General features: G+C 42.7%; 1 protein-coding gene across 1 annotated transcript in view; it reads left to right on the top strand.

Moving 5' to 3' along the window:
• FASN (fatty acid synthase) overlaps window positions 1-15,060 on the top strand; it is a 43,145-nt gene that overhangs the window by 25,309 nt on the left and 2,776 nt on the right. Inside the window, exons 24-42 of the mRNA XM_071573365.1 lie at window positions 1,242-1,406; window positions 1,612-1,730; window positions 1,837-1,991; window positions 2,325-2,528; window positions 3,601-3,751; window positions 4,208-4,386; window positions 4,954-5,073; window positions 5,215-5,337; window positions 6,129-6,352; window positions 6,635-6,836; window positions 9,287-9,438; window positions 9,928-10,019; window positions 10,165-10,316; window positions 10,574-10,816; window positions 12,263-12,451; window positions 12,970-13,197; window positions 13,602-13,822; window positions 14,332-14,430; window positions 14,622-14,873. Of these exons, the coding sequence (XP_071429466.1) occupies window positions 1,242-1,406; window positions 1,612-1,730; window positions 1,837-1,991; window positions 2,325-2,528; window positions 3,601-3,751; window positions 4,208-4,386; window positions 4,954-5,073; window positions 5,215-5,337; window positions 6,129-6,352; window positions 6,635-6,836; window positions 9,287-9,438; window positions 9,928-10,019; window positions 10,165-10,316; window positions 10,574-10,816; window positions 12,263-12,451; window positions 12,970-13,197; window positions 13,602-13,822; window positions 14,332-14,430; window positions 14,622-14,873 (3,270 nt within the window). The remainder of the gene's footprint in view (window positions 1-1,241; window positions 1,407-1,611; window positions 1,731-1,836; window positions 1,992-2,324; window positions 2,529-3,600; window positions 3,752-4,207; window positions 4,387-4,953; window positions 5,074-5,214; window positions 5,338-6,128; window positions 6,353-6,634; window positions 6,837-9,286; window positions 9,439-9,927; window positions 10,020-10,164; window positions 10,317-10,573; window positions 10,817-12,262; window positions 12,452-12,969; window positions 13,198-13,601; window positions 13,823-14,331; window positions 14,431-14,621; window positions 14,874-15,060) is intronic.

Below are 15,060 nucleotides of genomic sequence, written 5' to 3'. Positions count from 1 at the left end.
ATTATATCTTCAAACCAATGTATCATACAGATAAACTAATGCCAAAGCTGGCACAAGAGGAGGAGGGTGAATGGCAAGGATTAGGGGGGTAGGAAGTGGGACATCACCCTCTCCTGGCAGCTGTTAGACCTAGCAGTAGTGGGAAACTGTGCCTCTACAGAACTTAGCTATTCTTCCTAATTGGAGGAGATGTAGCCTCTCAGCTCTCTTCTTTTAAAATAAGAACAGAGTAACACTTTTAGTAGTTTAAGTTTTTTGTTTATAATTCTGGAGTAGGGTAGTTGCATTTTGAATTTTGCAATGATGTGGATTCTGGCCCCTCACTTTCCACAAAGGCTTTTCAAGAGTATTTGAGAAGAAAGGGTGATCCTTTGCTTTGCATCTTTCTCAGTAAAGAAGGGGATAAAAAGGCACTGAGGTGCTACTGAAGGTGATAACATAAAACATAGATCTGCCATAAATGTCAGTAGCCTGGCATTACCAAACCCCTCACGTGAGACATGTGAACTGAATGCATCTTCCCTAAAGAAAATTATACAAGGCAGGCAAGAGTGGTCAGGACTTAATATAGTTCTCAGAGTTTTCTAGATACAGATGCTGTCCCTAGCCCTTGATGTGAGGGATCACACTTCTGCTGGTTTGTGTCTGGCATATGAAAAGCAAATAGATGCTTTTCTGAGAGCCTGCAGTCATATTTATTTCATTCACATGGTAGAGCCTGATTGAGATAATACATGCATTTTCATTCTTTTTTTCTGAAATGTCATTTCAATGTAATGTAGTTATATGAGGGCTTCTTCCCTGCTAGTGTTTGGTTTCTTCTCCCCATCTCCCTGCAGACAGGGCTTATGTGATGTAGACTACTATACACCCTCAAATACCCTGCAGGATCTGATGGCATGGTCACTGCTCTGGGTTTTGCATACCTGGTAGTGCTAAGACTAGTTCCCTAACAAGGGCTTTGGTATACTTGTACTCTTGCTTTTTGGAGATCCTTTAGGGAAGAAGGAGTAGTCTACATGTGGAAAATATACTGTTATGTTAATCAGACATGTATTTGCACCAAAACAATACAGAACAGATGCCAAGTTTTCAAGCAAAAGCAAGAAAGAGGTGGACAGTACCTGTTGTTCCTGGTGAAGTTGTCTTTAAGGAGTCTCAGTGTGAAGTATAGATGTGACTTATAGTTTTAATTGACTCTTGACTTTGCTGTTAATTTGTTATTTTACCTGATTTGACAGGCACAGTGGGAGGACCTATTTAGCAAAGCCTCACTGAATCTGGTTGCCATGAAGAAGTCATTCTTTGGCTCAGTTATTTTCCTGTGTCGCCGGCAAGCCCCTGCCAAAAAACCTGTTTTTCTGCCAATAGATGAGACCCACTATAAGTGGGTTGAATCCTTAAAGGTAAGAGTTCCTGTGTCCTATGTATCTGAATTTCTAAATCATTACGCTTTCTAAATGAGATACTTAGTAATGTTAAAAGAGGAGTGTGAGTGTGTGTGTGTGTTGAGTTACTTTTAATAAAATAGAAGTTATTCATCTCTGCCAAGGGTATGAGGGCTATTTTCCTTGTGGTTCCTGGTAAAACAGTTTGGAGTTTGTCCTATAGGAGGTCCTGGCTGACCCATCAGAGCAGCCTGTGTGGTTGACTGCTACCAGTTGTGGGAACTCAGGAATTTTGGGAATGGTGAACTGCCTCCGCCTTGAAGCAGAAGGTCACCGAATCAGGTATGTAAGCATGTCCTTGAGTCACATTTGGGAGATGAGATACTTCTGTATTAGCATCTTTCCAGGCCTGTAGCAAAATAAACAAAATGACAACTCTCATCTTCAGGTGTGTGTTCATTTCCAACTTGAACTCTTCATCAGCTGTCCCACCCACGAGTCTTTCTTCCCTGGAGATGCAGAAGATTGTTCAGAAGGACCTGGTGATGAATGTGTATCGTGATGGAAAGTGGGGCTCATTCAGGCATCTCCCACTGCAGCAAGGTAACTCCTTTGGGTCTGAGGATTGTTTGCTAGACCTTGAATCTGAATGACCTTTGAATGGACGAGTAGCTACTGTTCCTACAGTTACCTTGTTATTCTTATTTTAATAGATAACTGTGAATTCCTCTGCTCCAGCTCAGAGCAAACAGTAGTATGCCCTGATACCAGGAGTAGGGATAGGCTGTTGAGGGAATCAATAGTATTGCAGGGTAAGAAAAGGCATTCTGCAGAGCAAATGGAGGAGAAGGTAGCAATTATACAAGGAATTTACTCATTCTGGAGAGCCCGTACATTGTTAGTGTGTTTAAGTTCTTAATGTTCGTTCTTCTGCAGCGCAACCTCAGGAGCTGACAGAATATGCCTATGTAAACGTGCTGACTCGTGGAGACCTGTCTTCTCTTCGCTGGATTGTCTCCCCACTTCGACACTTCAACACAACTAATCCCGATGTTTTACTCTGCAAAGTCTATTATGCATCTCTCAACTTCCGGGATGTTATGCTGGCCACGGGGAAGCTTCCTCCAGATGCTATCCCTGGTGAGTTAAAATTACACTGGAAGGAAATGTATTTATGTATTGTTGTTCTAGAATTAATTCACGTAATCACTTGAATGTTAGTTTGGCACTGGCTACGGTGTTATGCCAGTTTAGCAAGAAAGCCTGCTTTTGAGAAGGAAGTACAGCCCTGCTGTAGAGCTCCAAAGTTCTACTTCCAGTTACAGTTCCGTGTTTTTTCATATGGCACAATTAACAAACCTTCTCTGAGGAAATGTTACTGGCCTCATTGCATAGATACCAAGTGTGAGGTAAAACAACTTGATGGAGGTTCCAGAGATGGTCATGGTACATACTGAGGTGAGAATGTTGATGCTGCCATGCTGCTGGACATGCTTGGCTTTTAGAGAAGAAAAATGCACAGTGAGGTCATTGCTCATCTGCAGAATGGAGGTGATATTGCCTTGCTTCACAGCAAGTTAAGAATTAATGTGATGTCTACGAAATTGTTTTAAAAATTTATTTAAAATAAAGAGAGGGAGTGGAACATGTGAAAATTTAGTTCATTGCAAGATTCTTATGGGTGACTTAAGTAAGACTAGGTTCCTCTTCATGATTGAGCAACCTGGCCTAATGAAAGATGTCCCTGCCCATGGCAGGAGGTTGGAATTGGATGATGTTTAATGTCCCTTCCAACCCAAACCATTCTACGATTCTATGACTGACATAAGTGTCTGCCTAAAATGCAAGTTTACAAAAATTCAGATTTCACTGTATAATTTTGGTGTGATCATCCTTTCTAGTTTTTGTAGCATTCTTTTTTTAGAGGGACAGAATTGCCTCTGAAACAAGATATTTTCATGAAATTTCTCAGATGAGAACTGGAAACTAAAGCAATACCCTCAAGGCTAAAGACTTAAGATTTACTAAGACCAAGTGCTTTTCTGCTACTCTTGGAGTGAGATGTTAACTATGGGGACTTATGAACTGTGTACATAGTAGATGGCTCCCAGCACTTTCTGTCTCTGGGGTTCTGACTTTCGGGGACTGTTGTTGTCGTAAAGGGATTTTAGAAGAGACATTTCCTTCACAAAAGGTGCTAATGTTCTTTCAGGTAAGTGGACTTTGCAGCAGTGCATGCTGGGCCTAGAGTTCTCCGGACGGGACCTGACTGGAAGAAGAGTGATGGGATTGATGGAAGGAAAGGGGCTGGCCACAATGGTAGACATTGAAAAGAAGTTTATATGTGAGGTGCCTGAAAACTGGTAGGTCAACTTTGTTTTCTGGTTAAGATTTGCCCCCTTGCCTGAAGCTGATCAAACCTGATTGCTGCACAATGGGAAATGATAACAGGGCTATAGTGTTCAAAACAGTTCTAGGATTTTGATTTAGATTCAGTACAGGATTTCTGTGCTAGTTTTTGTACAGTAGCTTGTACAAGGTTCTCATGTATTTGTTGGGCTCCTAGCTCCACGTGTTTCAGTATACACTGGGGTTTCAGTGTTGGTTATGTTACTGGTCATTTATTAAATATTTTTGTAGAATGATGAATCTTGGCTGTGCTTGGTAGCTGTGGTAGTCTGCCCCGTGATAGATCAGAAAGTCTAAGTGGTTGACCATCTCAACAGCTTAACCTTTCCATTGCAGAAAGGCAGATTTCATCAGGAGAATCTACTAGTCTTTTCCAAGGCTAAAAGTATCTCTTTCACTTTGATCTTTAGGACTCTAGAAGAAGCTGCTTCAGTGCCTGTGGTGTATGCCACTGCTTATTATGCTTTGGTGGTTCGAGGTGGTATGAGGAAGGGAGAGAGTATCCTTATTCACTCTGGCTCAGGAGGTGTGGGCCAAGCAGCCATTGCCGTAGCCCTGAGCATGGGCTGCCGTGTCTTTGCTACTGTAGGTGAGTACTGAGGGCCCAAAGTTACAGGGAAAAATTACAGAATTACAGATAATAAATAAAGGAAGCATGTGTGTGCACACATGTAAAAGTATATACCCATTTAGGTATGTGCTTACTCAGCTCAGTATGTTCTGCTGTAGCTTTTATCAAGTTTTCAGGCTGCAAACTGAACACATGGTAAATACAGCTACTGACTATGTACTTGAAACTTCCACAGCACCATCAAATTTATCTTCCCCTGTAAACTGTATAATGAAAAGTACAGAAGAAGATCAAGGCTTGTTCCTTTTAAATCTGGTAATGTGAATCCAGTGCCTGTCCATTGAAAAAGTCTCTGGTATGTTCCTGGTCCTTGCTCTACATTATAAATGAGCAGTAACAATTAGACAGCCTTTGTCCTAAGGTTTGACATCTTGAGAGACTGAGAGCTTTGAAACAAGTGAGTGGTGGCTGCTCAGACTCACAGTCCAGGGGGAAAAGATGTGCAGAGGAAAATGGGTTGTTCCACCATAATAAAGAAATTAGTATAAGAGTACTGATGTCTTTCAACTAATTTTCTACTTCCAGGCTCCGCTGAGAAACGTGAGTATCTCCAAGCAAGATTCCCACAGCTGGATGCAAATAGCTTTGCCAGCTCCAGAGATACTACATTTGAGCAACATATATTGCGAGTTACCAATGGAAAAGGTGAGGTTCAGGAAAATTTTTTGTCAGCTATGCCTCATTATGCAGTTGCACATTCTAAAGACAGTATGAGTCACTACAAGACAGGGTTAGGCCCTCAGCAGAGTTGAGTTTATTAAATACTTGCTTCTCTTTTTGTTGCAGGTGTCAATCTTGTGTTAAATTCCTTGGCAGAAGAGAAGCTCCAAGCCAGTTTGCGTTGTCTTGCTCGACATGGGCGCTTCTTGGAAATAGGCAAATTTGATCTATCTAGCAACAGTCAGCTTGGTAAGATGGGACACAAGGAATTATATCTCTTTAGCTTTTAGCTACTGACCAGCACACCCAGATCCCTTTCACCAGGGCTGCTCTCCAGCCACTCTGTTTATACCTATGTCTAACATTACTTGGTCTCAGGTGTGCAATCTGGCATTTGTTAAATTTTATATAATTAATGATTGCCCAGTGCTCTGGTCTATCCAGAGCGCTCTTCAAGGCCTCTCATCCCTCGAGGTGGCCAACAGCATCTACCAGTTTTTGAAGGCACAGAGGCAAGTTTAACCTGATTCCTCTTGAATGTGAAAACAAATTTTGGAATGTTATAATGTGGTGTGTTCATGAAAAATTACAAGAGCGTTCCCTGTTTTAGAATGATTGCATCTAGCAAGTGTTAAGTCTTCTTCCTTATTCTAATTAAATTTCAAAATCATCTTGGAAAACCTTGCTATGAGGAAGAGTCTCCTGTGGAGACTGACAGGATGTATGCTCTACATGCATCTAACTCCTCTCTAACTCAGCTGCCACTAAACAAAATGTCCTTTTTGATATGAAACTGACCATGATGTAGCTTTTCCTCTCAACATACAATTTTTGTGAGTGCAATTTCTGTTAAACTGGTCTGCTTGTAAGAGAACAACCTAATGAACGTAGCATTTGGAGAGTGTATGCAAGAATGAGTTTGGAGAATGTAGAATTCTGACTGCTTTACTCCTGTGACCTACACAAAACTGTTTCTGAAGCAGAAGAGAGGCTCTTGAAATGTTAGCAGCATCAGGTCATAACAAAGTTGCTTTTTCTAGGAATGGCTCTCTTCCTCAAGAATGTGGCATTTCATGGGATCCTATTAGAGTCAATATTCGATGAGGGAAACCCAGATGGGGAAGTAGTATTAGAGTTGCTGAAGAAAGGCATAAAAGATGGTGTAGTCAAGCCCCTGAAGTGTACTGTCTTCGACAAAGAAGATGTGGAATCTGCCTTCAGGTTCATGGCACAAGGAAAACATATTGGCAAAGTTATGATCAAGGTAATGAAATAATGACTTTGATTCTCTGATGCATCTGGCATCTCTGTAGATGACTGTATTGTATATTTTGATCCATTTTGAGTTGAAATTCTGTGACTAGGAGAGCACAGAGTCAGTTTCTAATGCTGACACTGTAACAGATGTAACTGTCAAGTCTTGACACTGATTCTACAAGGTTTATTTCCATTGACTGGAGGAGCATAGCATGGAAAGACAAATGCATTGTGCATCTGACTGTAACTACCTTTTCTTTTTTTCTTCTTTGCCGTGGCTGGGGGGAAGGTCCAAGAAGAGGAAAAGGAATATCCTTTAAGAAAGTCTGAACCAGTTAAAGTTTCTGCAATCTCCCGAACCTCCTGTCCACCTACCAAGTCTTACATCATCACAGGGGGCCTGGGAGGATTTGGGCTTGAGCTGGCACAGTGGCTGGTTGAGAGAGGAGCACAGAAGCTCATACTGACATCTCGTTCTGGCATACGAACTGGTAAGCAAAAATTCTAAGAAAACAGGGAAACTGGTGTCTTTCAACAGACCTAAGTTTGTAGTTTCTCTCCATTTTTAAGTGTCCTGTTGGCAAATAATAATGTCTTGATCGCTTGTCTTCCCTTTCCTTTATGTACTATCTCAGGTCAAACAAGCTGTTGTTCCCTTTATTTTAAAGGAGGAAGTGTCCTTTGTTTTTTTTTTTCAACTACTACTTTTCCCTTTTTATGCTTTCTAATTCTATCAACCCATTTTCTCCTTTACACAGAATTTTTTCTCTGCAGTCTTTCTTTTACCTTTACCACTTTCACAAAGTCTGTGTCTGGCTACCTCACTGACTTGTCCAGTGGCTGTAGTATGTTGGATCACAAGCCATAAGAAAGGGCCTATAAATGCCTTGCTAAAGATACTCTGTCCCTCAAGTTACATGTGTGGCTGCTTGCTCTTGTGCCTTAGGTAACACATCTGTAAAGACAGACCCTACTATCTGATAACATCCTTAAGCATCTTTACTCAGTTTTAAGGTGTTAGTTTGATTACAGTTGCAGCTTTGAGATTTCTTATCAGTGATAGTCTTCAGTATTTCCTCATACAATCTGTCTCTACAGGTTTCTTTCTTTTGGCAAGTTCACAATTGCACAACTTGCACAAACACATAGATCAAATACTTCTCAAGTTCTGGCTATGCTCTGTAATCTGTTGCCTTGCTCTAATCTAGCCATTCTTTCCTGTCCCTGTACCCAAATTCTTGTTCATTTCCCTTCATGGTTGTACTTTTTCTTCCTTCTCCCCACCACCACCCCAACCTTATCACAGAATCAGAGTATGCCCAGTTGGAAGGGACCCACAAGGATCATTGAGTCCTTCTCCTAGTGCTGCACCCATTTGCAAGAGTCAGTTTTGCTGCTGTGCCCCCTGCCCTGGGAAGCCTGTTGAGCACCCAGCAACCGTCTGGGTGAAGAAACTTTGCAATGTCCAACCTAAACCTCCAGACACAACTTCAGGCCATTCTCTCTGGTTTCATCCCTGGTCCCCACAGAGCAGAGCTCAGTGCCTGCCCCTCCTCTGCCCCTCTTGAGGAAGCTGTAACTGCAGTGAGGTCTCCCCTCAGTCTCCCCTTCTCCAGCTGAACAGATCAAGTGCGCTCAACTGCTCCTCACACAGCTTGCCATCAAGGCCCTTCCCCATCTTCATTGCCCTCCTTTGGACACTCTCCAGTGGCTTAATATCTTCCTTATATTGTGGTGCCTGGAACTGCCCCAGTATTCCAGGCAAGGCTGCCTCAGTGCAGAGCAGAGCAGGACAGTCTCCTCCCTCACCTGGCCGGTGATGCTGGGCCTGATGCCCCCCAGGACGTGGTTGGCCCTCTTGGCTGCCAGGGCGCTGCTGACTCATGGCCAGGTGGCCATTGAGCAGGACCACCAGGCCCCATTTCTGGCACTGCTATCCAGCATCTCATTCCCAGTCTGTTCATACAACCAGGATTGCCCCATCCCAGGTGCAGAATCCAGCACTTCCCCTTGCTGAACCTCCAATGGTTGATGATTGCCCAGCCCCCTGATGTGTCAAGGTTTCTCTGCAGGGCGTCCCTGCCTTCGAGGGAGTCAGCAGCTCTTCCTAGTTTTGGGTCATCTGCACACTTGCTCAATATCCCTTTCAGTCCTGTGTCCAAGTAACTTATGAAGATGTTGAAGAGCACAGGGCCCATGGTGGAGCCCTGCAGAAGCCCACTAGTGACAGGTGGCCAGTCTGATGTCACCCCCCAGTCATGGTCACCCTCTGTGCTTGACCCATGAGCCAGTTGTTCACCCACCACGTGATGTGTTTATGCAGGACTGGGCTGGACTGTTTGTCCAGAAGGATATGGTGAGAGATCTTATCAAAAGCTTTACTGAAATCCAAAAATATTAAATTAGCTGGCTTCCCTTCATCAGCTAGATGGGTTACCTTGTGATAAAAGGAAATCAGGTTGGATGAGCAGGACTTTCCTCTCCTGAAGCTGTGCTGGCTGTGGCCAGCAAGTATGTTGTCTTTCAGGTGTTTTTCAATACCTTCCAGAATAATCTGCTCCATAACTTTACCAGGCACTGATGTGAGAATGACAGGCCTGTAGTTTCCAAGGTCCTCCGTCTTACCCTTCCTGAAAACCAGGACAACGTTCTCCAGCTTCCAGTCAGCTGGGACCTCTCTACATTCCCAAGACTGCTCAGAAATCATTGTGAGAGGTTCTCCTGACTCTCTTCTCCACTTGATCTATTTAGACTATTTCTGAAATTCAAGTGACTTCTACCTACTTTTCACATTTTTGTCCAATTTTTCTCTTGCAGCTGAATCAAGAATTATTTTGCTATTCAGTCTTTATCTAGTCAGAAAAGTATAAAGAGCAGGTCAAGTAAAGGCTTATGGTTTGAATGCTTCATCCCATGCATTGTCTACTTCTATTTTTTGTAGGCTATCAGGCTAAACGTGTTAAAGAGTGGAAGGCACTGGGAGTCCAAGTGTTGGTATCTACCAGTGATGTTGGAACACTAGAAGGAACACAGCTGTTGATAGAAGAGGCTTTGAAGCTTGGACCAGTTGGAGGCATCTTTAATTTGGCTGTGGTAAGTAGGAAAAATGCTCAGGACTTGTAAGAGGCAGCACCCATTCAAGTGACCTTTTTACTGAAGGCCGTCAGGCTTCATACAGTTTTAGTTTGGTTCTCTGTGTTTCAAAGGGTACTATGCTTTGGTCTTTCCTGGTGACTGAGGGCTTTTGGGTCTGACTCCTTGGCCTGAGAAGCAACAGTATTTGGCCAACACATTCAGTTCTGTGGTTAGATGAATGTTGCCCAAGATCCCTTGGGGCAAAAAAAATTCCACATAGAATCTGCAGTGGCAATACTGAAAGAATACTGAAAAAAAGCAGACTTAGCAAAGGCCATGTTGTCGTATTTTGGGATATTCAGGGTATGTCTGCACTGCAAAGTTACCAAAATGCATTGTATAATGATATCCTCTTATATCTCAAGCCATGTGCCATATTTAAACAGAGAAACTGGAGATACTGAAGCTGCACCTTCTCTTCTTTATCCCTTCCCCAACCCCCTATAGGTCCTTAGAGATGGCATGATTGAAAATCAAACCCCAGAATTATTCTGGGAGGTCAGCAAGCCCAAGTATTCAGGCACCCTTCATTTGGATTGGTAAGTGTCTGTGGAAGGGACAAATAAGAACTGCTTTTATGGTCACAGAATGGACCAAACTTTGTTGTTTCAGTCTTACACTAGCTTTCCTCGATAACGTAGAGGGTTTTTCTGATGAGGTCTCTCTCTTCTGCTCTGCTCCAAGGGTGACTCGTAAGAAGTGTCCAGACCTGGACTATTTTGTTGTGTTCTCCTCTGTAAGCTGTGGAAGAGGAAACGCTGGGCAAAGTAATTATGGCTTTGCCAATTCTACCATGGAGCGTATCTGTGAGCAGCGGCATCATGATGGACTCCCAGGTAAGATGACTACTCATTGCACAGAAAAATCTCACCAAATATCCAGATGAGAACCAGCTCACCAGAGACTTATTCACTTACCTGGAGTGATAATAAATGTTGAAGGCTGTTTTCCCCTAGACAGCTGTTATCCTAAATCATTCATGTGTGAGTGAACTGACCGTTTTACAGCACAAAGGAAATACAGGCCTTAGCTTAGCTGGGTTTTAACTCCCATTTTGTTGCTGCCATGTGCTTTCTTCTGATTTCTCTTACAGGCCTGGCAATCCAGTGGGGAGCCATTGGTGATGTGGGTATCTTGCTGAAGACAATGGGAAACAAAGATATTGTGGTGGGGGGAACGATTCCCCAGCAAATCAGCTCATGCCTGGAGGTGCTTGATACCTTCCTGAATCAACCTCATCCTGTCATGTCCAGTTTTGTCCTAGCAGAAAAGGTGTCTGTGAAAGCTGAAGGAGGCAGTCAACGGGATCTTGTAGACGCTGTTGCTCACATCCTGGGTAAGTGCTCTCACTGAAGCACTGCTGGACAATGTCTACCATCTCAGTGCTTTTGGAAAGCAGTGGTACTGCTGTAGGTGCCCTGTTCAACATCTGCTCCTGAATTCCTGTGGTTTGGGTATGTTGTTGTGATTGCCTTTCTTTTTTGTTTTTTTTTCTTTTCCCTTTACACTGTTCCTTCTCTCTGGTAATAACTTTGCTTTTTGTATGGGCTTTTCTGTCTTACTATGCAGACACATGCACATATACTCCAGTGTCTTGAGTTTTATTTAGAGTGGACTGATGCTTCTCTCCGAGTTGAGAATTAAGAGGAGCAGCCCCCAAAAGCAAAATTCTGGGACAGCACATAATAGAGCAAATACATTACTAACTTCCTGAGTACTATGCCAGCTTTCAAACATTCACCTTGAGATGTTCCCATGCTGCAAAAAGTAGCTTTTCTGTACTAAGTGGCTAACTGGTAGGGTGTTCACTAGTCAGCTCTCTGTCATCCCATGTGAACATCTAGTAACCATTGTGTCCCCTATTTTTATGTTGAAAGGGACTAATCTCTGTCAACTCTATCTACTGTGTCCCATTTCAGTTGTCTCTTTGGAAGACAGAAATGTGTTAATTGATCCTTCATTTTCTACGAAAAGAGGGACTAATAAATGAAAGTCAGTCTCTAGGGTGGTACTTAAGGAATTGTGTGCAGTTCACTGACAGCAAATTTGGTCTCTGAGAACAGACATGGCTTTTATACATAGGAAATTGTCTGTGAAATTGTACCAGCTGTAGGGTTAGTCTGGAAGGAGAGGAGTGTGAAGACAAAAAAGGGAGAAGCTAGTAATGAAACCTAATCGTGGGAAGGGTGGCAACATGGAACAGCACAAGGGGAAGGAGGGGACAATGAGCTGTAGATGCAAGTGTTATTATGAGAGGACTTTTACAGCTGAGGAAAGGGTGAGAGATTTAGCAGTGTGAAAATTGAAGGGGAAAAGGCAATGAAGGCTAGAGGAATCATCTCCTCTTCAGTGTGAAAGACATCAAGTGTTGCAATCAGCCATCATTGACACTGATGATTTCTATCTCATTTTGTAGATGGGGATTAGGTGGATTAGGTCGAGGACTGCAGTTGAAGTTAGAGCCTCCAGTATGTGAAATTTATCTAGCTGACTGCTCTGGACTCTGTGTAGAGCTGATGTGAAAATGTTCACAGCTATTTAACTCAGACTGATGTATGTCCTGTCATAAATCTGTGCACATTTAATGAGTACTCTTTGATGTATGACAAAATGTGGGTTGTAAAAACGGTGACTTGTGAAGGTATTAGATGATCCTGAAAAGTAATTCTCTGAAGCTGCAATTTACAGGGATTTTAGGAGAAAAAGAAGTGGAGAAGGCTGCTAGAGAGGCCTAGAGCTGAAAAGAAATTGTCCTTTGGCTGATGTGCTGTTTTGTTCTCAGGTGTCCGTGATGTGAATAGTCTGAATGCCAACAGTACCTTGGCTGACTTGGGGTTGGATTCCTTGATGGGAGTGGAGGTCCGCCAGACACTGGAAAGAGACTATGACATCTTTATGACCATGAGAGAAATTCGACTCCTTACTATCAACAAACTGCGTGAACTTTCTTCCAAGTCCAAGACAGCAGAGGGTACAGTGTCTGGTTGTTACCAGTCACCTGAGTTCAAATAATTAAGCTTGCAATCCATTGCTTTCATCTCTAGTGAGACAAACCCTTTGTCAGATCATAAAGTAAGGTTATAGCTGAATGGCTTTTAAGTGACAGACTTTTCACAGAAGTGTATTGACCACTGGGCCAGGCCCATCGTTTCTGGGGGCAGGTGGTAAGAGCAAGTGTGAAAGCTGCTTTCTTTCCTGGCTAGCATCTGCATGCACAAGTACTCTTATGTGGCTGTGTGCAGGATGCAATTTAAGGCCTTTTACTTGCCTGGGAAACAAACAGTGTAATGTCATGCTTACAGTAAGCTAAAAGCATATGCAGTTGCTGCAGAGAAACTGACAATAGGAAGATCCTTATGTCTGTGCCTCAATGTGCTGAGCCAGTGAATAATCTAGAGCAGCCCTGAGGTTCTCCTTTAGAACTATGGCTATGTGATCAAGACTGATCCTGAAGTTAATTGTGTTTGTCTGTTGTGCTTTCCTTCAAAGAGCTGAAGTCGTCCTCACTGACAAAGACAGGCCTGGGTGAACCTCCAAAATTAGATTTGAACAACTTGTTGGTGAACCCAGAAGGACCAACGATCACCCGTCTCAATGATGTTCAGAGCACAGAGCGCCCTCTTTTCCTTGTTCACCCCATTGAAGGATCCGTTGCAGTTTTCTCCACTCTTGCCTCCAGACTTCACATGCCCTGCTATGGGCTCCAGTGCACAAAAGGTATGTCGATTCTTTGGCATTTTGAATTTGCAAACATAACATTCTGAACTGTAGTTGCCTTAAAGAGAGGACTTTGTTTCTAGGCTCTTAAACTCAAAGGGACAAGTATCAGGGCCTATTAGTATGCATAGAGTCATGTCAAACATCCCCTAGTATCAAAAGGAATAATAGGTTAGATTGAAGAGGTATGGGCAAAACGAGGCATCCTATTCCACTTGTTTTTGGAAAGCAGGAGTATTACTGTTACATGTCAAAAATGCAAGTTGTTAACCATAACTTAGTAATTTACCTGCAAAATAACTTGAATGTTTCCAATGGGGTTTCTTCCAAGTGCATGAAAACATATTTGTCTCTGCCAATGTCTTTTCACCAGAGTCTGTTTTTAACTCACTTCCATGTTCCAGCTGCTCCCTTGGACAGCATCCAGAGCCTGGCAGCCTATTACATTGGCTGTATGAAGCAGATCCAGCCTGAAGGACCTTACCGCATCGCTGGGTACTCTTTCGGTGCCTGCGTAGCCTTTGAAATGTGCTCCCAACTGCAAGCACAACAAAATGCTTCCCATGTACTCAACAGTTTATTCCTCTTTGATGGGTCTCATTCCTTTGTGGCAGCGTATACTCAGGTAAGGGGCACAAAGTAAATGTTCTTTCTGGGGACCACCCTCTCTATCAGGGCTCATGTTCTCAGAGCTTACTATTATAGATATGAGCAGTCTGAAAAGCTGACAAGAGTTCTTGACAGGGAGGTTGGGAGATACTTGTAGATAGTGGGTGCTTTAGAGATGGCTGAAGGGTGGTCTTATTAATTGGCAAGAGCTCAGGCACAAGTATTGCTCTTGCTATGATGAATCATAATAATAGTAAGTCTTCTGAAAGATCCTGGTGCCTGCAAGTCACAATCCTCATGCAGTGGTGCTGGGAAACCTTGCTTAAGGCTTCTCTTCCATTTTCTTTGTACTTCCTAGGGAATAGTTGTCTATTGCCACCCTTGGATTTGCTTTCTAATCTCTTCTCGAGGGATTTCCCTCCTCCCTTTTTTCCCAGTTCATACCCTTTTTTCTGTAATTGTTTTTGTCTGACTTTCAAGATCAGGCACGTCCCTTTCTTGTTGACATTGTATTGTCTTTTCCAGAGCTACAGAGCCAAACTGGCCCAAGGAGATGAGGCTGCATTGGAGACTGAAGCATTATCTGTCTTTGTTCAGCAATTTACAGGCACTGAATACAATAAGGTAATGCTTCTTATTTTGCTATATACGTATATGTGTGTATATATCTCTAAAAAAAGTGTGTGTGTATGTGTACATATAGAAAAATATAAAAAAGTAGATACATATAGCTCTTAATATTGCACAAGAGACATGTGGTATGTTGTTTAATGGAGCTTTTGAGACTAATGTAAAAAAAATGTTAATATTTCCAGCTGCTGGAGCTTCTTCTGCCCCTGAAAGATCTGCAGGCTCGTGTGAATGCTGCTGTAGACCTGATAACTGAGGTTCATGCAAACATCAATCGGGAAGCACTCAGCTTTGCTGCAGTTTCATTTTACGATAAACTGAAGGCTGCTGACAAGTATATACCAGACTCCAAGTATCATGGGAATGTGACACTGATGCGAGCCAAGTCTTCCAATGAATATGAAGAAGGTCTGGGTAAAGATTACAAACTCTCAGAGGTCAGTCTGATTCCCACTGGTGACTGTTGAGTTTCTCCTGATATTTGGGGGATGCAAGGAAAACCATCCTTACTGAGGAAAAATGGACAAAACCAACCTGAAAGAAATTATCATTCTGTAGCTATTGTGCTTAACAAAAATTAGAAGTCCCCCAAAGCAAATGTGTTGATTGGTTCCAGGCATTTTC

The sequence above is a fragment of the Pithys albifrons genome, chromosome 19 (assembly GCF_047495875.1).
Source record: "Pithys albifrons albifrons isolate INPA30051 chromosome 19, PitAlb_v1, whole genome shotgun sequence".
Lineage (NCBI taxonomy): Eukaryota > Metazoa > Chordata > Aves > Passeriformes > Thamnophilidae > Pithys > Pithys albifrons.
This window is presented reverse-complemented; position numbering and strand designations above follow the sequence as displayed.